This window comes from Vespa velutina, chromosome 1, assembly GCF_912470025.1.
Source record: "Vespa velutina chromosome 1, iVesVel2.1, whole genome shotgun sequence".
NCBI classification, from domain to species: domain Eukaryota; kingdom Metazoa; phylum Arthropoda; class Insecta; order Hymenoptera; family Vespidae; genus Vespa; species Vespa velutina.
Genome location: NC_062188.1, coordinates 18,722,398 through 18,746,535, shown reverse-complemented (window position 1 = coordinate 18,746,535; position 24,138 = coordinate 18,722,398). Strand labels below are relative to the sequence as shown.

Genomic DNA, 24,138 nt, shown 5'->3' with positions numbered 1-24,138 from the left:
AAATCAAACGAGTTTGTTTTCTACGATTTTCCCACAACGAACATGGCGATGCGCGATGGGCATGGAGCCCGTATAGAAAGATAGGTACATACACGGAATAACTGAAGACACCATATAAACACAAGACAGTACAGTTCCGCGAGCCGAGGTACGCGGACTAAAAGGCAGAATCCCGGTCGTCGCTGGATCCGGCTGCGGGCACTTGGCCTTATACGAAGATCGTCCACCGTGAGCTCGGTGCCAGTTGACCACTGCATTTGATGCAAAGAAAGTAAAGACGGGGATCTGCCGATTTAAGAGCAAAATGCCAGCGACTCTACGTCTCCAAGCGAGTGCGACAGCTTGATGTCTCTTCTGCGCAGGATCTAACTCTAGCTAAGTACGATCCCAGCTGCTTCGATTCCAGCTGCTACATACAAACATAGTACGGGATCAACATAGATAACCATTCCGCCATTTTATCCTCTCAATCCCTTTTTCCTTTTCATTATTCAATATGTTCCAATGATTATTATAAGGATATAGATACCGTCGAACGATATACATACGTTAAATTAGAGATAGATCGATGAATGTACCGATATAATTAGGAATTATTAATTGGAGAATCTAATCAACGTGTATCGACCATTAGGACAATACTTGTCCGAGGTTTCCTAGTTATGAAATGTTACGACATACATAGGGTGCCCCGGTATCGATCTTCTAGTGACGTTACGAATTAAAGATGAATATTCGATAATGAAATACGTAAAGGTAACCTAGGAACACGATTGAAAAGAAAAAGAAAAAGAAAAAAAAAAGGGAAAAAAGAAAAAAAATTCGCTACTTTTTCGGCATGATACGGAACGATGTAGCCGTTATAGAGAATCCTCATTAACGTGAACTTCGAGAGAAGGGAAGATCCTCACTTCCTCTCCCTCTCCCTTTCCCTCTCCCTTTCTCTCTCTTTTTCTCTTATACGCTCTCGCTCTTCGACCACCATCACCGACGGGACTCTTCTTCGTGTTAACTCGCCGGGAATCGCGCGAAACGAGTTTCTAATGATCCTTTTTTTAGAGAGGAAAAGGAATTTATTGTGCTACACTTTGCTACGCTCGTATCCTTCTCCCGTCCGGAGGCACGTCACGCGTTCGGGGTTACTAATGAATGCAATTTTTATTGTCGCTCGCGTATATCTCGCGTATCCATCTCTTTGTGCGATTTCATTGCGTTTAAGCGCGAAGCGAACGCTCGGAAAGCGTACGAGAACTCTCGTCGAGATACGAATTCGTTTCGTTCTCTACCTCCTGCCTGCTTGCCTGCCTGTTTGCCTGCCTGCCTGCCATCTCTCTCTCTCTCTCTTTCTCTCTCTCTCTCTCTCTCTCTCTCTCTCTTTCTCTCTCCACACCACGTCCGACCATCCCGACGAAACTAATAATGCGTCATCCTATCAGGGAAACGATCGTACGGCCGATTTTCCCAACTAGCATTCGGCAAATGCTGTTAGAGAGGGAATTAAACTTTTGTTAACGATAAACTTTGGAATTAACTCGACCCTTTATGTAGATCTCTCTCTCTCTCTCTCTCTCTCTCTCTCTCTCTCTCTCTCTCTCTTTCTCTCTGTCTCTATTTCTCCCTCGTTCTCATTCTCCATCTACCCAAACTCATAACGCGCGAGTTTCGAGATAAATATATTGGGGGACATCCACTATCGATATTAACAGGAATCGATCGTTTAAAATATTAATTAAAACCGCGATACAACGAGAATAAAGGGAGAAGGAAGTGGGAAATCATGGACGTGGAAATTTTCATAGTCATTTCTCACCGTACGACGGGATGTCACGGTAGAAAAAGAGAGAAATTGTAAGAGAGAGAGAGAGAGAGAGAGAGAGATAAACGAAGAGGCGCGCGCGTACTAGCACATCCACTAGCTTGGCAAAAAGCAAAGGCATTGCCGAAAATAACTTAAAGCCGCGCGCCACGTCGCCCTCGGCCGTCGGCGATCTCCAGTGGACACTCAGCGCGACTCTCATCTTCTTCTCATGCTCCAAAAACCGGACAAGAACAAAGGTGAGCCGTCGCTCGCAGGGAGCCACGCGATTTGTCTCGCAAGAACCGAATCGTCCTTTCTACCTCGCTCTTCTTTCCCATGGGATCAATGTTCGTCTACTACTACTACTACTACTACTACTACTACTGCTACTACTACTACTACTATTACTACTATATGGTAAGAAGAAGACGATGTGGAAGGATAGAAAAGTGTTCGCTTTTGAAAGGAAATAAAGGTCACTTTCGAAAGGAAAAGAAGAAAAAAGAAAGAGGAAAGATGACGAACAAGAAAGAGAGAATAGAAGAGATTGAAAGAACGAAAGAGAGAGAGAGAGAGAGAGAGAAAGAGAGAGAGATAGACGGGGAGATTGAGATTTAGATTTCCTTTAATATAGTTATTGTTCTCTCTATCCCGATATTTTGTTATTTTGATTATTTGGGACAACAAATGGAGTTTTTCTTACCTATACTATTATACTTTACTTAATCGTCCTTAACTATGATCTTTCTCTATTTCTTCCGTGTTTCTCTTCCTTTCTCTCTTTCTCTTTCATTATCGCTTCTTCTTTTTTTCTCTGGCCGAAACATTCGTCGCTTTTTTGGCGGCGAATTGGAGGAATTACAGTGAAGGAAAAGAGCGACGGCAATATAGTGGAGAGAGAGAGAGAGAGAGAGAGAGAGAGAAAGAGAGAGTGGAAAGGGACGGGGGCGAGCCGGGGGAGAGAACATGAAGCACACTCGGGGGCAATAACTCGCAGCGTGTTGTGACTACACGACGACGACGGCCAGACCGCTGGTCGCTGTTCTATTTCTCTCTCTCTCTCTCTCTCTCTCTTTCTCTCTCTCTTTCTCTCTCTCCATCTTTCTCTCATTCTGTCTCTCTCTCTCTCTCTCTCTCTCTCTCTCTCTCTCTCTCTCTCTCTCTCTCTCTATCTTTCACTGTTTCTTCTCTCGTCGAATCTCGTAGTGATCTTTAGTTCTCGACATTTCACTCTCTCTTTCTCTATCTATCTCTCTTTTTCTTTCTATTTCTATCTTCTATATACAAATATTTTCATGTAATTACAAAAGAAGAGTAATTCTCGTCACATCGAGAACGAGAAATTGGCGTGGGAGACATTTTTCACTCGCATGAGAAATATTTTATCGCACTCTTTTTTTCTCTCTTTCTCTCTCTCTCTCTCTCTTTTTGCTACGCTATATTACAAGAGAAACACGAAAGATTCCTCTCTCTCTCTCTCTCTCTCTCTCTCTCTCTCTTTACTACGCTACATTACGAGAGAAACGCGAGAAATTCTTCTCTATCTCTGTATCTCTCTATCTCTCTCTCTCTCTCTCTCTCTCTCTCTCTTTCGTTCTCCCTTGCATGGGTCCGCTACGCGTTTCTCTTGTAACGCCGAAACTCTCTTGAATTTTCCAAGCTTATCTCAACGGAAGGTCGCGCGTTTCTCGTCCTAGTCCCTCCGCGGGACCTACGAAATGGGATTTGGATCGCGCCGTTCCATCGTCGGCCTTCGTATATATGTAATACCTACGTAGAGATACGTGAATCGGACGAAAATCTAGTGAACATGGAATGGCAGCGAATGCCGCGCTAGTGCACTACTGAATTCGATCAAGGTAGATAGGAAAAATTGCTAGTCCTTCGATCCTTCCGTAACAGTGATGTAGAAAATGTCATGGGTAAAGGGGTAAACGATAGATCGAAGAAACAACTTTACCTCGAAGAGACACTCTTTCTTTCTGTCATTCTCTCTCTCCTTCGCGCGCGTAGGTAAGGATTTCGTAGAAAATATCATTGTGCTCACGTCAATCTCCTTTCCGTGCGTTTTGTTGGATCAAGAAAGTCAAAGCTCGTGAGAAAAACGATAGTATTCATCGAATCGAATCTTTTGAATGTTCATCGAGGAAGTTCCTTTACAAGAGACGCTTCGGAAAAATCGAAGTGGGTAACCGGAGGAGAAGAAAAATTTCTGTAGATTCGATAAAGCCATGATTATCATACAAAGTACGTGCATGTTAGATCGGTGATAGTAGAGGGGCTAAGAGTGGAAGTAAGGGTGGAGACGAGGATAGAGGATGGAGGCTAGTAATGGTCGTTCCGAATATTTCCGCGAATCCGTTGAATCTTCCGGCAATGAGCGGTAAGCTCTTTTCTCCGTGCAACGAATCGAGAGCACACTCGATCTCGAATGAAGGAGAGGACCTGCGGAGTCTGCTTAGATCGTGACCAGCATCGACTTTTGCTACCATTCCAAGGGAAGTAAGGATGAAGGGAAAAGGGTTAGGAGAACATACTATAGATATAGATAGTATCTAGCTACCTATCTATAACTATATGTAGTAAGGATAGTATACCTCTATGTACATACATACTATATATATATATATATATATATATATATATATATATATATATATATATATCTACTAAATCACGAAGATGTAAGAGTAACGTCGAAAGAGACGGATATAGTCTTCAGAGATTAGCTCAATGGATTACATGCTCACATCAGAGCTGAATTCAAATTGTGCTTGCGTCAACAAAGCACGGGCTTTCTCTCTCTCTCTCTCTATATATATATATATATATTCCTCTCTGTAGCTCTCTCGGAATACACGCAAATACGGGTCCTCGTCAAAGGTGTTCCCTGACGAATTATTCAACGACGTACTATGGCATCTGTCGGTTAATTATCGAATTGACCAACATCGTCATCGCGTTTACGGCAAAAACGAATGAATATTTTATTTCTTTCGATAGAGATCGGTCTTGAGAGAATTTTATATTCTTCTTTTCTTTTTTTTTTTTTTCTTCTTCTTCTCACTTATTCTTTATGTTTGATCAAAGCTTTCCTATCTTTTACGTATATATATATATATATCGTATAAATATTTCATCTGTTTATAAATTTCTTTTTAGACTTGAGATTGCGATTGATATTTAATGATACTTTTGTATTTCTTTTATTTCTCTCTTTCTCTCTTTCTTCCTTTCTTTCTCTCTTTCTTGGCCGTTGGCTCTTACCTCGTTACATAAAACGTTAAAGTACGCAAGTTGCATTCCGAAATAAGCCGGCATCGCGTATCGTTCCCTTTGGTCTCTTTTCCAATTCGAGGCACGCGATAAAGATGTCAGAAGCATTAACTCGACGCAGCTTACGTTTTCGAAATTTGCCGAAATTCACTTGGTATTGTATCGTGCTTGGTAAACAAATTAACGTTAACGTAAGATACGTAACGTAAATTAATTTTCTAAGCGAATTTTTCCCGTTGGTTTCCTTTCGAGAGAAATAGATATAGATAATTAAATATTCATTCATTTCTATTAATTTATGCTCTGTCTTTATCTTTTTTTTTTCTTTTTATTTTCCTTCTTCTCTTTTCTTGTTTTTCTTGTGATTTGACCCCTTTCACAGGTTCGAACGCCTATTCTGAACCGCTCGGAAATAATACTCTGTTAGTAGGTTATTTATAAACGCGACAACGGACCGACCGGTCCGTCTAATCTAATAGGTTTTAACCACGTTGTACCGTACTCACTTTAAAAAGATATTTTCAAACGTGTATATATGATATAATTTTGTATTACCTTAAATCTTTTTAAAGGACATATTTGTCCCAAATTATGAATTTTTTAATAGATATGAAATAAATAATATTATATGTATGTATATATCGAAAATAGTCGAATCTCGTGGTAGAAAAATCTGAAAAAAAAAAAATAATTCGTAAGAAATGCCGAGGGGATGATGAATATTGTGGAGTAAAAAAAAAAGAAGAAGAATGAAAAGAAAAAATAAATAGGGAAAAGAAACGAAATGATAGCATCCCATACGAAGAGAAACTTACGAAATTTGCGGCTGTGTCAAGAAGGAAGTGGACCGGTAGTTGATAAAAAAAGGCGGGAAACTCGAAGGACTATTGGAAGACGACAACGGCGACGAAGTTGGAATGGAGGAGTCCAAATAGAGAAGAAGTGAGCTAGCCGCAAGGCATGGGATAGAGAGTGAGAGAGTGAGAAAGGAAGACAGGGAGAGGAAAGGAGAGAGAGAGAGAGAGAGAGAGAGAGAGAGAGAGAGAGAGAAGGAGTAGAGGAGGAGGCGAAATTGTCATTCGTGCACTGCATACAAATCGCGGGGCGTATCTTCGAGGCATACGAGGCGCTCGTGATATTCAATCTACGAGCCTTTAAGCTCTCTCATCCCTTACTCCGAGTGGGAAAGAAGTGGTGCTCTCGGTAGGGGTAAAGGCCGACCGTGGATTCACCGAGATGGAAAACACATGTTATCGACAAGCTGTCCCTTTTACGGTGGCTTCTTCGCTAGGGAAAGTGAAACTACGACGAAAGAAAGATGAGTGAGAAAAAGAGAGAGAGAGAGAGAGAGAGAAAAGAAGCGAGAAAAACTAATGCATCGTATGCATAGATACAAAAAATTATATGACACTGGTAGACATTAAAATATGTAATATGACAAAATTTATTGAGCTTATATGCTTACCTAGATCGTATTACATCTATAAAGAATATGAACGTTTTATTGAATCTTACAGATTCAATATTACTCTTCAGAATTTAATTAATTGCATTGTTCAGTGCATTCGATAATGCTGATAAATAAGAGAAATAACTAATGTTCAAGAACTTAAAGGCGCCGAACCATTCGCGTATTATCAGCTCCCTTACCTGGAACCTGCGGTTTTCCGTGATAACACGGCCAACATATCGACCGATCGATATAATCGGAGCAACGCCGCGAAACGCCGTAATAAAGGAACGAAGGCACGATGCGCCTCGTAGTTCGAACGTTTAACCTTGATTTTGGCGAATCCTACTTGCCTTTCGGATTCGTGCCAGCGATGATTCATAGCGCGAGATTAACGCAAGCCGTTCTCTCGGTCTCGACTTTCGCGGCTTCGTTGTGCCATAGACGAATAGTAGTTGTGCGCTTATGCGGGACCGCTTTTTTTTTCTTTTTCTTTTTTCTTTTATTTTTCTTCTTCTTATCGAAATATACGAGTTTCTTAGATACAAATAAAACATTTGAACTTTGATACATAAATATATATATATATATATATATATATATATATATATATATATATATATATCAGATTCGTAACTAGCGTTTGACTGGTGGTGGTCATTGATACTAATTATTCTTTAAACGTACTCGTTTTCGTTTAGTTTAGGTCTATACAAATATCTGAAAATAAATCTACGAAGCAATTAACAGTAAATGTCATAAGGGTTCTCAAACAGAATAATATTAACCGAAGTAAACTCACCCGAGATGTAAGTTAAGAGTATAAAATGATTTATACGATTTTCTTGATTCATGATCGAGAGAAGTCTGTTCTAACGTCGTGTCAAAATGTCGCGGTATTGCTTTGCGGAATCTTCCGAAAGGTAGGAAGTTACATCGACGTAAGAAAGAAGGATCCTGCGGCTTCGCTTCCATAGCTGACTCGCGACTGGCTCACAATCTTCGAGACGGGAAAAGGATCATAAATTTTCGCAGGGATGATATTAAAATTTCTTTTCCTTTAGAAACGGAGATATATATATATATATATATGTATATGTAGGTATATGTTGCTGCTTACCACCTTAAGGAAATGGAAAAACGTAAAAGGACTCGAAAACATTAATCATAGGAGTAGATTTCTCTTCTGTTATTATTACATATGACTCTACGTTGATACTTAGATACCTAAGTAGAATAGAGAAGAAGAAAAATTTTCATGTGCGTATTTCGATCCTACATTTTGATTTTAAAAATAGAAACGTAGTCATGATATAAACCGTGAAAAGAAACTTTGCTTAACTTATCGTCGTTACATCGATGATACTAGGACTCAAAGAGGTAACATCTTTTAACGTCGTTCCTCTTACCCCCTTCCCCTCTCGATTCTCCCCAACCCCTCTTTCGACCAGATGCAACAGAAGCATGTCTCTTTGCGAAGATCATTCCTCAAAGAGCTCACGAAGAGAGTATGTTTCGTGACCTGCGAATATTAAACCGATCTTACTTTTCCCAGTGAGCTTTATAGTAGTAAAGGTAAAAGGCAAAAACGAGAAAGGATCTAAAGCTTAAGCAAGTACCTTTCTACGTTTTGCTATATTTCGTCCATACACAGTTCGTTATGTCGCGGTTGCGTGAAATTCCGTGAAAACAAAGTTTGTGGTCTCTTTACAAGTGGAATTATTTACTAAAGAATCTTACGAATGGGATACTTAAACAAAGAGAACTTTCAATCGACTTTATACCTTTATGCGAGTTCATTTGCCAAGTCTTCAAAGTGAACCGTACAAAATTTCATATCTTTCTCGAGATAAACAAAGATACATACACGCGCGTGCATACACACAAACAACAGATGTATGTACATTGGCAATATAATTTTTAATTACGATCTATAGATATTTCAATCGTCCTATTCGAAATATTCTTTACTCTTGATCCATTCATATTCAATCTTCTCGAACGTATTACAAAACTAGAATTGGTAGGATGAACCAATTTTTCGGTTGCATTCCTCAAATGAGACAACACCATCGTATTCCCTCATAGCTAGTACGCTGACAATTATCTCATCCATCCTGAGTTACACGTTATCTCTATATCCGTACACGTACACCAAGCTATTTGCATCAGTTGACTGTACGAACAATTATCCTCGAAATTGGAGAGCGTAGAATGTCATATTCTCTTTCGCAGTTCTGCGTTACGAATTATCGATCGTTCTGTAACATTTATTTATTTAGATTCAATCGTGTAAAATTTCAATCGAAATAAAAAGAATCTATATTACTGGTATTGGTATTTTGAAAAATTTTAAGGATAGAAAAAAATTAACTACGTTAATTAGTCGGTAGACTTGTACTTTTATTTATGTATCTACGTTTTCCTTCGAAAATGCTTGGAAATAATGCTTTACGTCCGACCCGTTGAAACTTTGTATGTTTTCAACGCTAAACGAACGTCGGGCCACTTTACGTCTACGCGCACTTTAATAAGTAAGGGCTGCTTACCGCGTGTTTCTGTTACTATACGAAATTCGAAGAACGCTGTGAATTTTAGAACGCCTTCTGCAATACACAATCTCAACGTAACTTTGTGCCTCTACTACGTACATACGTACATACATACATACATACATACATACATACATACATATATACATAAGTTCGTCGAAGCTTCGCAGAAGGAGGATCGATAGAGATATTCGTGGAAAAAACAAGGAAAAAAAAGAAAAAAAAGAAAAAGGAAAAAAAAGAAAAAAGAAAAGAAAAAGATAAGAGCGCAAAAAAGTTTTACGTTTTATTAACCTTAAGTTATGTATATCGTTCGTTGTATCGTCAACGTATAGTTGACAAAGTACGATTCGATAATAAGATTTATTAATAAGAAGGACGTTTTTAGCGTAGGAGTGAAATACAACGTATAAGCTTTCCCGATGAATTACGACGAATCGATTGGAATTGCAAATGATTTCTTCGATATCTCGTACCGGTATTCGTAGAAGGAATATGTTTATCGTCATCGTAGAATTTCGATATTACTAGAAACGATCGTGGCACGTTGCTTGCTTACACGATACAAAGCCGTTCTCTGATCGCTCAGCGGTCAGATCGCTAAAAATAATTACGAGCGACCGGACTCGTTGGATCAGCAATCACTCGGCAGTCTACCTGATAGCCGACAATGCGAACGGAACACCTCTATTAAGCCGTTCCGTTTTATCCGATAGATCTTTACGACTTTCATAGATCATCTATTATCGAGGATTATTCCATCTTTTCTTTTTCTCTTATTACTACGATATATATATATATATATATATATATTTCTTTTTTTGTTTTCTTTTGTCGAATTGGTATGTTAGGAAAAGAAATCAGAAAAATTATTGATAGGTTAATGAGGCGATAAAACGTATCGTCGTCGATAACGATCGGGACACCCACGCGACGTTGTCGGTCCGTTAAAAATAAGAACGTGCTGAGGATCGATCGATCTTCGATGCGAGGTCGACTTGATCTTCGGTGAGAGAGCTCGTGGGTTGGCGTCGTCGTTGGATCGACGCTCGCGCCCAGCAGTCTACCTGCCGACGGTTCTGCTCGACTGCCGGTGGTGGAGTGCCGGAGGTGGAGTACCGGAGGTGAAGGCGGCACGGCGTATACGCTCACCACACGTGTGGTCCCCCACCAAGAGAACTCGTACCTCGTTGTGCTGCCTTTCTCTCTTTCTCTCTCTCTCTCACTCTCTCACTCACTCACTCTCTTTTTCTTCTTCGTCTTCGTCTTCTTCTTCTTCTTCTTCTTCTTCTTCTTAGTCTTCTTCCTCCTTATTCCTCTTCTTCGGTCCCTTCTTCACCATCTTCTTCCTTCACCTGCGTATGTCCCCGGACACGTGTCCGTATGTGTCCCTACGCGCCACACGGTATATAGAGCGTACCTGCGGCTTCTCCTTCCGAGTATGGGCACAGGGCCGTACGTGCTCGGGATTCGTACTCGGTCGCTTTCGCGATGACGAGCCATCTCGAGCGACACCCCCTTCCTTCCTTTCTTTCAACCCCTCCTCTTCCTCCTCCTCCTCCTCCTCCTCCTCCTCCTCCTCCTTTTCTTCCCCTCATCCTCCGCCGCCTCTTCGTTCTCCACCCTTATACGAGCAATCTGGTATCCCGTGCTCTATTCCCACCAAGTATGGACGAGTCCGATCTTGCCAAGGAGACGAGGAAAAACTGCTATTAACCGATTCTTTCGGATATTCGATACTTTACGATCTCTTCGCTTTCGACGAATCTATCTTTTCTACCTAACTTTAAGGAATGTTTTAGGAATTCATTTTCAAAATGATTTTTGTTAATTTTGATACAATCGCGTAAGTTTATTATCATGATTTTTATAAAGGTGATGGTAAAGAAAAAAATAATTATTGATTAAATGAAAATATTATTCGATATGTCACTTTCAATGTTTCCGAGTAATTGTGTAATATAAATTTTTTGCTTAGAAGGAACGATAAGTTTTCTTCCTTTTTTCAGACGTCCAAATGTCGCGATATCGGAGTACGTTATTGGACGAGTTCGATACAATAAAGTCGAATCTTCACGGTTGCCCTTTTTCTCTTTTGCGAGTAACGAGAAAGGAAAGAGGTAAAAGTAGGATGAGAGAAGTGGCAAGAAGACGGGAACGCAATTTGTTTCCGGAGGAGTACTGTAGAGACGATACCAGCCGATACCAGTCGATACGAGTCGATACGAGTCCGAGCGTAGGTTCGATGTGTATCGAGACGCGCGCCGTTTAATTTTACATTTTGGGACGACGCACTAGAAGCAAGAAAGCAGAGGAACGGGGCTCGAAAGACCGGCAGAGAATCGAACAACAGGTTCTTCGCGACGTGTGTGACTTTGCAAGACTTGGCGGGACTTCGCACCGCTCGCCGATGAATCTGCTTTTTTCGCGGGATCATTTTTTGGCGCGCGAGCGAGAGCTCCTTCGGGCCTTTACAAAGTAGCTTTCTGAAACGTCGGGATAATTATTTCAGTAAGAACCTTGTTTTTTCTTTTTTTTTTTTTTTTCTTCTTCCTTTTTTCTTTTTCCTTCTATGTTCTTATTTTTTTGATTTTCTTTTTCTCCATTCATCTCCTACTCTTAAAACCATCTCCTTCGTCAAAAAGGATCAAACTCTTTTTCTCTCCCCGCCCCCCTCCCTTCTTTTTATCTCCCTCCTCCTCCTACCCTCACCATCCATCCCCACCCACTCACTGCCACCCCTCTTTCCTTCGTTCTTTACTTGTCTTATTATTTTTATATTTCATTGGTATAACTACGTATTATACGGATAAATAGTAGATATACAGATATATAGGCGTCATATTTCTCACAATTATTGTATATTCTTCGTAAAGGACAAATTATCGGGCTATTAAAAGCGTCGTCTGCTTCTCGTTGTAGGAAGTGGAACGTACCGCGCCACTTAAGATTTTCTCGTAACTTCCAACGGTCTAGAGAGAAAGACGGATCTTAATTGCAACTTTCCCGTTGTCGCTTACAAGACGTAACGTACCTACATGAGACAAAGTTTATGAAGGTTGCGACGAAGAGGAGTTTAGATTATATGTAGATATATATGCATATATGTATTGTGTGGATGAAGTTGGGATGTCTCACTGCCGGACCAGACGACGACGACGACGACGACGACGACGACGACGACGACGACGAATCGTTCGACCTACTTCGAGAAATCATTCAAATTCGAGAATTTAAATTCGATGAGATTGTAAGGGAAAACCTCGCTGAAAAATCACGAAGGTCGTACGTACGAAAGAAAAGGGTGGTCGCTGTAAAGAAAAGATTTTCAAGTAACAAAAAGACAGATTTTCCTATTTCCTATTTTTTTTCTTTCTTTTATATATATATATATATTTTTTTTTTTTCGTTCCTTCGTTTTCTTTTTCTATGCAATTAGAGAGGAAACTTTCTAATTTCTTATTTATAAACTATAAGCAATGACTTTGCCAGCGAAGAGAGAGAGAGAGAAAGAGAGAGAGAGAGAGAGATCGAAGGCGAGAACGATCATGAGTTTTTCCATCTTACATAATTACAGAAATAATTACGATCCGCGAAATAAGTCCAAGAAACGGTCGAGACGTCGATATAAAGGATCGTGGCGGACAATCCCGTAGCGACAGGTTCTCACGGTTAGGAAAGCAAGGTGACTAGACGAAGATATCGGGTATAGAAAGAGGAAGAGAGAGAGAGAGAGAGAGAGAGAGAGAGAGAGAAATCGGTTTATTTACAAAGAGAGATGCAAAAAGAGAGCACGCACGATTCCTTCGTTGCGCTCGCACCCTTCCCTCTCTCTCTCTTTCTCTCTCTCTCTCTCTTTCTCTTTCTCTTGCTCTCTCCTTCTGGCAACTCGGCCGTTTCTCCTTTCCTCCGCACCGCGGCCGACTATAAGCCAACAGAAGTAAGGACGGGTTTCCGATTAAGGCCTTATAATTGACGTCTCGGGCCCCCCGTCTGGCTTAGTCACCGGGAACTGGAAGAGGGCCGTGCGGAGCCGCTTTTACGGATCGCGCGGATCAACAAACCGTCTCCGCGCACACGGAGCCACGCTTTACCGTAAAGTTCGCCTATTCACCTACGCCAAGAGAATGATTGCTCTTTTGGGATGGGACCGAACATAAAAGAGAGAAAAGAAAGAAAAGAAAAAAAATTCTCACGAGCGTGCTATAAAAAGTCGGTAATGGTAAGAAAATCCAGTTAGTCTTTGTTTCAGCGTCATTCAACGGGACCGAATCCCTTTAATCGAAGACAAAGTTAGAAATTTGTCCTTAGAGAGGAGAAAGACTTTCCTTACCTTTCACGTTTTACCCATTTCGTATGAGACACACTCACGAGTGACGATAATGGGATAAGTCGTGTTAACTTTCGATAGCCGTCGTGCAAGACGTAACGCAACGACACCGACAATGTTGCTAGCGGTTGGCTGGCTGTCGAGCAAACGAGCGCGCGCAAGTTTCGAACTCGTTGTAAACGAGACGAGTTACGTCGATGCAAGGTTGATCCTTTGGGAACAATAAAGTGTAAAGTTCGTAAAGCAAAGTAACACGTATGGACGAATAGATCGAATCGATTGTATCCAAGTGGACGATTGTCGAAAAATTTCGATTGGGTTAGATACTAAAATATTCTTCTAAAAGATTCCCTTTAAGATCGCGGTTAGAAGTTAGTTCGGTCGAGGTAAAGATAAAGATTTACGAGAACGTCATGTACCGTCTCTTCTTGCACGTCGTTGATTGTACCGAATTTTACGAGCGTTCCATGAGGAGTCACGAGTTATTACGGCGTTCTATATTAAGACGGGCAGAGTTAAGGACGCGAAATTTAGGAAGCCGAGATAAGAGAGTAAAATTCGTTGAGTACGTTGGTTGCGTCGGGGAGGATTTCGGGGAAGAACATGAGGGGAAGGGAAAATAAGAGACAGAGACCGAGACGAGACGAGACTCGGAGAGAAAAGTTGTTGGGCGCAATGACCGCCCGTAAATTGGACTACCTTCAAAAGTTCGCGCCGGGCGCGTTCTTGGCGCGGTCCTCGTTGGAAGAGTTGACTGTTGTCGGCGGCGAGCTAATCGCCGATTACGTTCGAACGAGGCACAACGAAAGGGAGGAACACTCTCTCTCTCTCTCTCTCTCTCTCTCTCTCTCTCTCTCTCTCTCTCTCTCTCTCTCTCTCTCTCTCTCTTCGCTTGGCTTTTATTTATACATACACGGAAGTCGTTTACTCACCGTAGTCCGGTCGAACGACGGCCTGGACCGCCTGTTCGTTCTTCTTGCTGCGAATCACCGGCTCACCGAGGATCGTGAAGTTTCTGGGTCCAACCCGATTCACAAACACTAGATACACTTTACCTCGCTTAATATTGGCGCGCACCACACCACTCTGATCTCCTCCTCCTCCTCCTCCTCCTCCTCCTCCTCCTCCTCGTTGTTGTTGTTGCTGTTGTTGTTTGCCGGCGGCATTGTTATCGTAGCCCTCGTATCCGCATACGGTCGATTTACCGGGCGCGGACTTGTCGCGAAAGTGTAACCTGACGCTATCGTTTTTCTGTAGCGGTGGAAAACCTGGTTGACTCTTATAAACGTGCTTTACCTCGAAGGTAACGGCATAGTTTGATCCAGGCTTTCTAACCGAGGACATGCTTCTGGCCTTTCCTTCGAAAACTGTGGGTGCCAAATAGGCTCTATTACCGACGTCCATGTCGGGACACCAATTTTGACCTCGACAGGTACCCTTGATCTTGCATCCGCGTCTTTGCTCGCGCGGAGAGTCCGCCCTTCCGCGATTCTTTCCACGTTGCTTGGTCGACCGCGAGAACCGGCCGTCGTTGGCGGTCGGTATTTCCTCACGATAGGGATAATAGGCTGCGGCGGCTTCTGCGGCAGCTTTCAAGGAAATCTCCCGAGGAGATGCTTCTTGGGAGGACGAGTGTCTTGGTCGTCGCGTCAATGGACTTACGTCGATTCGCGAATTCGTTTGGGGATGCAAAATGGGCTGTAGTGCCGTGTCGAGGGCTGTCGTCCTTGAAGCTTGGCGATGCTTCGCGCTTTCATCGAGGGTGTTCCGATTGGCGGGGGGTGCCGCAGCTAACGCGAACGCGCCCCACCAGCCGCTTAAGAATCCGGCCAAAAGCAGAGACGCCCACATCGTCCGAGCTGCTTGACGATCTTCTCGGGGGTGGTGAGGTGTTCTAAGCCTCGGTCACCCCGAAGAGAGAGAGAAACCACCCCGTCGCGTTACCCTCGCGTCCTCCTCTCTCTCTCTGTTCTTTCTCTCTCTCTCTCTCTCTCTCTCTCTCTCTCTCCCTCTCTCTCTCTCTCTCTCTCTCTCGTTTTCTTTCTCTCTGATAAAATTTTCTTTTCTTTGAAAGTATCGGGAACGTCTCGTTCGATCGTTCAAGACGCGTTGTACCACCGATAAAAGCAATAACAAGACGTCGACGCGTCCACCGAAGAAATTACCGGTAGTCTCATCTTCGTCGTCGTCGTCGTCGTCGTCGTCGTCGTCTTCGTCGTCGTCTTCGTCTTCGTCGTTGTCGTCGCCGTCGTCATTATCATCGTCACCCTCGCAATCGTCGCGTTTATTATCGTCTTCTTCATCGTCGCGCGAGTTCGCGCGCACGATAAAAGAAGAGAGAGAGAGAGAGAAGACGATCTCGGCTCGGGTAGAGACGACAGTCCCGATCGGGCGAGATGAGTACGATCGTGTTCGTTAGTAATCGCGTCGAGGGTGTCCGCTCAGGACGCGGAATCATCGCGACGCATCTCGATATTTCGTCCTTCGAAAGTCGCGCGATCCGCCGCGCGGCCCACCCTCTATCTATACGTGATTGCACGCGCGCGCGCGCGCGCCCCCCCACAGCAAAATGTCTCTGTCTTTATATCTGTCTCTGTTTCTCTCTCTCTCTCTCTCTCTCTCTCTCTCTCCTGTCTCTCTGTCTGTCTTTTTGTCTGTCTCTTTCTTTTGCTCGCTAGATCTCGTTGCTGCGCGTTATCGCGCGCGGATAGACACGAATGTGGAAAAAAAGAAAAGAAAAAAAAAAAAAAAAAAGAGAAATATTAAAGAAAAAAAGGTGGGACACTTTACGAAGGGTACGTAGAATCGATCGAAGTGTCGGATCGATCGCGATTGCGAATAAAATGGGTAACGTGACGGAAAAAGGGGGTAAAGAGTAATAATAGGAGAAAGTCGAAACGCGCACGAGGACGAGTCGACGGATCGACGACGGCGATCTAAGTGAATTATCGCGAAGCGATGGTTGCCGACGGTAGACTTTTCTTTTCTGCGACGGCTCGACGTCAGCGTCGTCGCGTGCACGAGGACCTCGTGTCACGTCTCGGCGGAGAAGGGATCGTCGTTGGCCCCGCGTCGGGCGCGCGCGACGGTTCAAATTAGACTGAGCGGGCCGCTCGCGCGGACCGAGGCCGGCCACAGAGGCGGCGCCTCCTGGTGGACGCCGGTCGAGGCTTGCCGCGCGCTCGCGCAGAGTCAGAGAGAGAGGGAGCGCGGACTCTCGCGAGCTCCTCCGCGCGAATCCCTCCTCGACCCGACCTTTCTCTTCCTCTCTCTCTCTCTCTCTCTCTCTCTCTCTCTCTCTCTCTCTCTCTCTCTCTCTTTTTCTCTTTGCCTTTTCTCCCTACCCCTTACCCTTCCTCCACCATCGGTCTTCTCTTTACAAAGTTCGAGAAGATGACGATGACGATGACGACTGGCTCTCCTCTCTCTCTTTTCTCTTCTCTCTGTAACTCTCTTTTCCTCTCTTTCTCTCTTTCTTTTTCTTTCTTCCTCTCTCTTTCTCTCTCTCTCTCTCTCTCTCTCTCTCTCTCTCTCTCTCTCTCGTCGCGTCCGCCCAAAATAAAGTCTCGCCCCTCTTTCGCACCACTTCCGATTCAAACGCGCGTCTCCAGAACGTACGCGCAAGACCAAGACTAAGAAAGTAAGAGAGAAAGAGAGAGAAAGAGAGCTCTCGAGAGCTGCCAATCAAACGAGAGTCGCTCTCTTAAACGGCTACTTTTTCACACTCGGCCCATGACAGATTAATCTCGGCCTAAACGACGACGCTCCAACGAAGCGTCGTGTTCCTCTTCCAATCAACGTCGAATTCGAATTCGTCTCGTACCGTACAATCCTGGTTGCTGTTGCATCGCGAGCTCGTCGAATCCGGTCTGCTCGTTTCGCACTATAGAAATAAAAGTGCGTTTGATGTCGGCGCGCGCCGTACCATTGGGACCGACTCCCGAAATTTGGTTTCGTCTCGTGAAACCCAGTGAATTCATTTACGATCGGTGCCCTATCGATCCGACCGAGGGATGCCATCTCGAAAAACGAGAAGAGTGAATGGAACGTTTCGAATGGAACACCGAATCTTTTTCTGTCCTTTCATCCGTATATTTTCACTATATACGAGATAGCTGTTCTTCTTCTTCTTCTTCTTCTTCTTCTTCTTCTTCTTCTTCTTACGTAAAAGAAGTCTTTCGATTTACTCTTTGAAAAGTAGGAAACTTCTTATTCCCCTTGCACAGATCGCATGTTTCGCAAAAATCGTATTAACCCGTTTCCTTATCCGTTTCGCGAAAGATACGAAAAAGGTGGAATAAAATGGAACGGAGTAAGGGCAAGTAGGTAATATATCCGTTACAGAAGGGTATAGATACGTTCAAAGGAAACGTAGAAGCCAAACGGAGCCAACTTGTTCCTAGATGTAGGAATATTGCTCTCTTTTCGATCCATCGAAGCAAATGTTCGATTTGTTACATTCTAACGCGATCGTTGGATCGTTCCTTCATTGTTCGAGGTTAACGTCGTCCAACTTTGAAATTGACTCGTTGTTGTTATTGTTGCTGTTGTCGTTGTTGTTGTTGTTGTTGTTGTTGTTGTTGTTGTTGTTGTTGTTGTTGTTGTTGTTGTTGTTGTTGTTGTTTCGATGTTATCGAACGTGGTGGATGGACAATCTTACTTGGCAGATAACCGCGCTAAGAGATACAGACAAAATCGAGGACAAACCTGGCGTCGTGTCGATCTGAAACGAGGACGAAGGAGTTACGGTTTCTCCTTCTCAAAGAAACCGTAACTCCTAGAGAGAGAGAGAGAGAGAGAAAGAGAGAGAGAGAGAGAGAGAGAGAGAGAGAGAGAGAGGGAGAGAGAAGCATAGGGAGAGAAGCCAACGCATATAGGGACAATAAGATGGTAAATTCGAGTCTTCGGTAACTAACTGCAGCTGTCGACCAACAGCAAACACTTATCGACAAACACTTTCGATATTGGCAAATTGCTCTTAGTCGTAGCCCTTACTTCTTTATCCCTCTCCCTATCTTTCTTTCACAAATATATATATATATATATATATATATATATATATATATATATACATACACAGAGCATCTTACCTTCTCTCTTCTCTTCGTAACACTCGTTCATCTCGCTCGCTCGCGTCCATTCGCGCTACATCGGCTACTCCAAGGAGAAGTTAAATCGAATCCAGTAACTGCAGTCAAAGAACAAACTGGCTGCGGATAGAGAGTCGGTGTGGAGTTACGGTAAGAGGAGAGAGAGAACTGCTATCAAGGGCCTCAGAGAGGCGAGAGGTTAGAAGCTCGAAGGGGAGTAACTTCTGATGGGAGGGTAACTTTTGCGAAGTTTGATGCTTCGCAAATCAATGACCATTCGTCGGGGCGCGTTAAATTACTCTCGACTCGGCGCACTTTCTCTACGCTCGAGTACGCGAAAGAGAGATAGAAATACACAAGCAGAGAGAGAGAGAGAGAGAGAGAGAGAGAGAGAGAGAGAAAGAGAAGGGTGGATTTAACGCTTTTCCTCTGTCGTAGGCAGGGGTTAATTATCTGCGCGGATCCGACCCATCTCTGGCTTGGACTGAAGCCCTCTCGTTTTTCTTTCTTTTTTTTTTTTCTTTTCTTTCTCTCTTTCTTTTCTATTTCGCCGTAACCTTATTTCACTTATTTTTCAATTTTCGACGCAACTACGTCGACGTGTAAGCTATGCCAACAAAATGCATTCCTTAAATTACATAACGTTCTACTAATCGTATCATCCCTAGGTGTAAGTAATTTATGGAATTATGAGAATTTTGAGAACGGGAGAATGATTACCTAGGGAATCTTTAGAGAGAAAGAGAGAGATAGATAGATAGAGAGAGAGAAAGAGAGAAAAGGAGATATATTCTGTTAGAATTTATCTATTCTTGAAATAGCTTTGAGCACGTAAAAGATACGCACAGATCTTTTTAGGGGAAAGCCATCCGATGGTATCTCGATGATCGAAAGTATTTGCGAGAAATGCTAAAAATATGCGTCGTCCTTGGTAAATAAAATACCTTCCTCTTGTGAGGGAAACCTTTTGAAAGGAGAAACACAGGCTTTGCCGTAAGGCTTTTACACCCTTCTTCTCTCGGCTTACACGTACGGGAGATAGAATGAGAGAGGGTGGGAAGGAAAATGGTAGGAGAGGAGGGGAAGGGAAGAAGAGAAGATGACAACGACAATGACGACGACGACGAAGACGAGAGGATGCCGGAACTTTCTCGGAAGAACGTCGTAACTCGTATCAGTTCGGCTGATAAAGAGAGGGTATAAGAGCGATGGAAGAGTAAAAGAGGGATAGACGATAAGTAGGAAAGTGTTGCACGCGCTACGTTAATAATTTCAAGGAGTGATACTTTGAAGTTTCCGATCGTTATGCTAGAAAGTTATCGATCGATGCGAAATAATGAGCGTTGCAAAAACTAAATAAAGAAAAAAAGAGAAAATAGAGAAGGTGAACAAGAAAGAAAGAAAAAAAGAAAAAGAAAAGAAAAGAATAAGGATAAAAGATAGCTTGAGTTAGCCGTTTAGCTTTGTCCCTCCTTATCGTATGATATAGATAACTTCGCTCGTAAGTAAAGTATTAATTCTGAGAGGCTAAAGGTGAAATATGTTCGCATCGTAAAAAAAGGGATTCGTTGTGTTGTGTCGTGTCGCGTTATGCCAGCTACCGAATTTTACGGCGACCGATCGGCGCCCTGAACTTTTAATGTCGATACCCATGAGAGAAATCGTTTAATGTACGATGGGAAATAGGCGTTCGATCGATCATCGACATCTTTCGTCAAAGGTACGAACGTTAAGCTCTAAGTGATTTTATTGCTTACTCGATGTTTAATAACGATTAACATTAAAATTATTCGAAGCTATTTAACGTCTCAATCAACTTTCATCTTAAATATATTCGTATTACATTTAAGAGAAACTTCATTTAATTCGTACTCCCTTATAGCGGTTGATTAGCATACAATTTTCTTCTTAATTCTACTACCGCGGATTCTTAATTGTAGTTGTGTATTTATGAAAGTCAAAGTAAACGCGAAATCATATAAATAAATATTAATGCGAAACTCGAGCAAGTCGAAGCCGAGTTATCAAACTTTTAGATATCTGATTATAAAATTAAACGTTAAAATATAAATAGTTCTGGAGGAAAATCCAAACGGAAAGGATATTTGTTCGAACGAGAAGCGAAATCATTTAACCAATTCTGATGAATAAGAAATTACAAATTTTTTTAAAAAAGAAAATGGCGTGTTAAAAGATTCAAAAGCGTTCGCATTGCACATATATATATATATATATATATATATATATATATATATATATACAGTACGTATATGTATACATACACACTCTAACAAAAAAAAATTAAGAAAATTGTAAAGCACATAACTTGAGCGACGGCTCATGATTGTTATTTCAAATAAAAACCAAGGAAACAGACGAAGCGTAATCGGCGAGACGATTTCTTCTTTACTCGAAACGGAAGAGAGATGGTATGAAAGAATTTCTTACTTTTTTTTCTTTTTTTATTTTTATTTTTACTTCCTTTTTCTTCTTTTTTTTTTTTTTTTTTTTTAACGAGAAAAGAGGCCGAACATACGAACATTGTGGTCTCGTGGGATAAAAACGTACGCATCTACATTAGCAGTAAGTCGTGCTTAACCGTTCGCTGCTGCAAGACTACGAAAAAGATTACATTTCGTTTATATATTTTTCATCTTTTTTTTTCATCCCTTCGTATTTCGCTTCTTTTTTTTTTTCTTTTGTTTTTCTCGAAAAAGCACCGACGATACGTGCCCTTTTGCAAGAATTTCTCAACCCTCACCGCTTTCAAGAATGAACGTCTGAATGGACTACGATTTCAAGGTGCACGCTTTCCGTGAAAAGCCACACAAATACGGTTTTTCGTGTAGTTTCCGAATTTGCTCTTTCTGTCTCTCTCTCTCTCTCTCTCTCTCTCTCTTTTCCTCTTCCTTTCGCTTTAGACAGAACTTAAAGAAACGATGCTAGGTTATTCGTATAAAAGAGCCAAATTTCGGTAGTCCGATCTTAAAAGAGACAGTTTACGCCCATTAAGATATTTATAGATTTATTGCCATGTTTTTTCAAGGTAACAGGCGAGTCTTTAAACTTCTTTTAGGTAGTAACACGAAGTTAGATAATTTTTTCATATTTCTTACAAAATGATGTCTAAATTAAAAAAAGATATATATATATATATATATGTATATGTATATATATTTATTTAACTCATGAAAGATATTGGAAACTAGTAAATCGACAGGCTGTTTCAAAACCTTTCGTAAAATGGGAACTGAAAATGCGCTATGGATTAGACCCGCCACAGCTGACAGCTTTCACAACGTGAGCCTACGTGACAGCTGTTCGTTTTCAGCCAATTATTACAGTTGCCTTTGGCACATCTTCTATGGGCATGGCCATTATTGTTTTTCTAATTGGTCTTATAACCAGCATTTTACGTTAGCGTTTCGTGTAACAACTGTAAGCTAATTGACTGGTAATAGTATGTATTCAATGGATTATTTAGAAACGAATATACATAGATATATTTTATAGTTGATAACTTTACAATGGACATAAGAACAAAGAGATATGTATGTATATAAATATATATATATATATATATATATATGTACTAACCGTTATATGATTTGTTTTTAAAATTGAATTAATTTAATAAATCGTAATCTTTTTTATGATATGACCGTTAACGTCGAGAAAAAGTAATCGATTGGAGTTTCACGATGTTTTTAAAATCCTCGAAGGTTTTTCAAAACGAGAAGACAAAAATAAGTTTCCTAGAATCTTCCATCGTTATCCAAGAGGGGTAGGAAAGCATCCGAGGGAGCATTGAAGGCACGCGACTTAGCCTCGTTCGTTTCATGCCCAACACGAACACCTTTCGGGGGTGGCGCATCCTCTTTTCACACCATGGGACTGTGGAAAACAGGGTAGTGATTTATGGGCCGGCGCTGGACGTAAGGAATCTCTTTCTCTCGTTCTTATTCTCTCTCTCTCTCTCTCTATCTCTATCTATCTATCTATCTATCTCTCTCTCTCTCTCTCTCTCTCTATCTCTATCTCTCTATCTCTCTATCTTCCTCTATCTCTCTGGCTCTCTAATGGCTCACGTAAACGTCTCAATTTCGTCGCTAATCCTACCATCGACCTCGTACCGCTTTTACGGTCGTATTCGTTGCATTTAATTCTTTTTTACTTTTTTTCTTCTTTTCTTGTTTTTTTTTTTTCTTTTTTTGCCTTTTCCTTCCTTTTAAATGTTCTACCGAGATCAACGAACCTTTTTGTATTTGTACTTTCGTTCGAACATTTGCAGTAGCACGGAACAAAAAGAAAAAAAAAAAAGAAAAAAAAAAGAAAAAGAAGAGAGAAGGAAGTAAAAAAAAAAAAAAAAAGAAAAAGAACAAAAGAAAAAACACGAAACAAGAAAGAACAAAAAAGAAATCGTACCATCGTCGTAATAGTTTAAAATTGTCAGTTTTATGGGTCAATGAACATTAACAAGTAGTTGGTTGCCGAAGGAAAGTGCATCGTTATTTAAGAAAAGGACGGGAGAAAGAGAGACAGAGAGAGAAAGAGAAAAAGAGAAAGAGAGAGAGAGAGAGAGAGAGAGAACGTTTTGTCGACTGTCGGTCCTAGGTTTGCGATCGCGGTGGTCGTGCGCTGTGGGTGGGTGGAGGTAGCCAAGCCGTGGGCTGCTCATGCGTCGATCGTAAGGTCGTATTATTGTGCACGACCATTTTCCAGCAGGGCACGAACGAGCGAGGAGAGATCGTGCATTCTGCAGGCGCACACGGCCGCGCGCCTTTCTTCCTCTTTAATAAGAGCCGCCTGTGCACTCGCTTGTATTTCGACTTCCGGCTGGCCGGGGTCCCCCGGTGCCTAACAGAGATGCATTGTGTGCAACGAAGCACCTGGCACGCGCCAGCTCCTGTCTTTATGTAGCCGCCCACTCTCCTTTCTCTCTCTCTCTCTCTTTTTCTTTTTCTTTTTCTTTTTTTTTTGTTTACTCCCTCTTTCTTCGCGCTCGCACGTTTCATCCACAAACTCTCAAACGTCCTCCTATAAATTTCACTATGATTTTTATTTTAAAGAAGCTATTCTATGTACGCTTCTAAGATGAATATAACTTTGAAAATAGACTGAGACGCTTTCCAAACTCTGGCACACTCTTTCTCTCTCTCTCTCTCTCTCTCTCTCTCTTTCTCTCTCTTTCTCTCTTTCTTTTCTTCTTCTATCTCTCTCTCTCTCTCTCTCTCTCTCTCTCTCTCTCTTTCTTTTTTTCTTTCTTTCTTTCGTCACACCTCATTATCCCCACGCTAACCGTTAGACCCAGAAACATTTTGGCTCTTAGCAGGCCATCACTGTAATTCGAAGGGCAAGATTAGGGTTCCCAGTTGCCGGCACGCGTCTGCAGTATCTGTCAAAATACGAACGAAGGATGTTAGCAGCAGGAGAGAAAGCGACGGCGTTCACCCTCAGATATTTTCCAATAGTTTCTACGACGGGAAAAAGGCACGTAGATCGAGCCCTCGCAACGTTTACCTCGACGTATCTATCGTCGAATCCGTAGCAAAGAGGGGCACCCGGTGGTGTTCCCTTGAGTCATATGCACATCTTCTCTTCTTTCTACGATCGACGACGATGGAGTCTATTTTCTCTCTTTC

At 42.0% G+C, this 24,138-nt stretch overlaps 1 protein-coding gene across 2 annotated transcripts in view; it reads right to left on the bottom strand.

Moving 5' to 3' along the window:
* LOC124946524 (protein vein) overlaps positions 1-16,515 on the bottom strand; it is a 245,941-nt gene extending 229,426 nt beyond the window's left edge. Inside the window, exon 1 of one of the 2 annotated variants that reach the window (XM_047487431.1) lies at positions 14,339-16,515. In XM_047487431.1, coding sequence (XP_047343387.1) covers positions 14,339-15,257 — 919 coding nt within the window. In that variant the 5' untranslated portion in view covers positions 15,258-16,515. The remainder of the gene's footprint in view (positions 1-14,338) is intronic. The other variant, XM_047487341.1, reaches the window with a different exon arrangement.
* Positions 16,516-24,138: the final 7,623 nt, after the last annotated feature.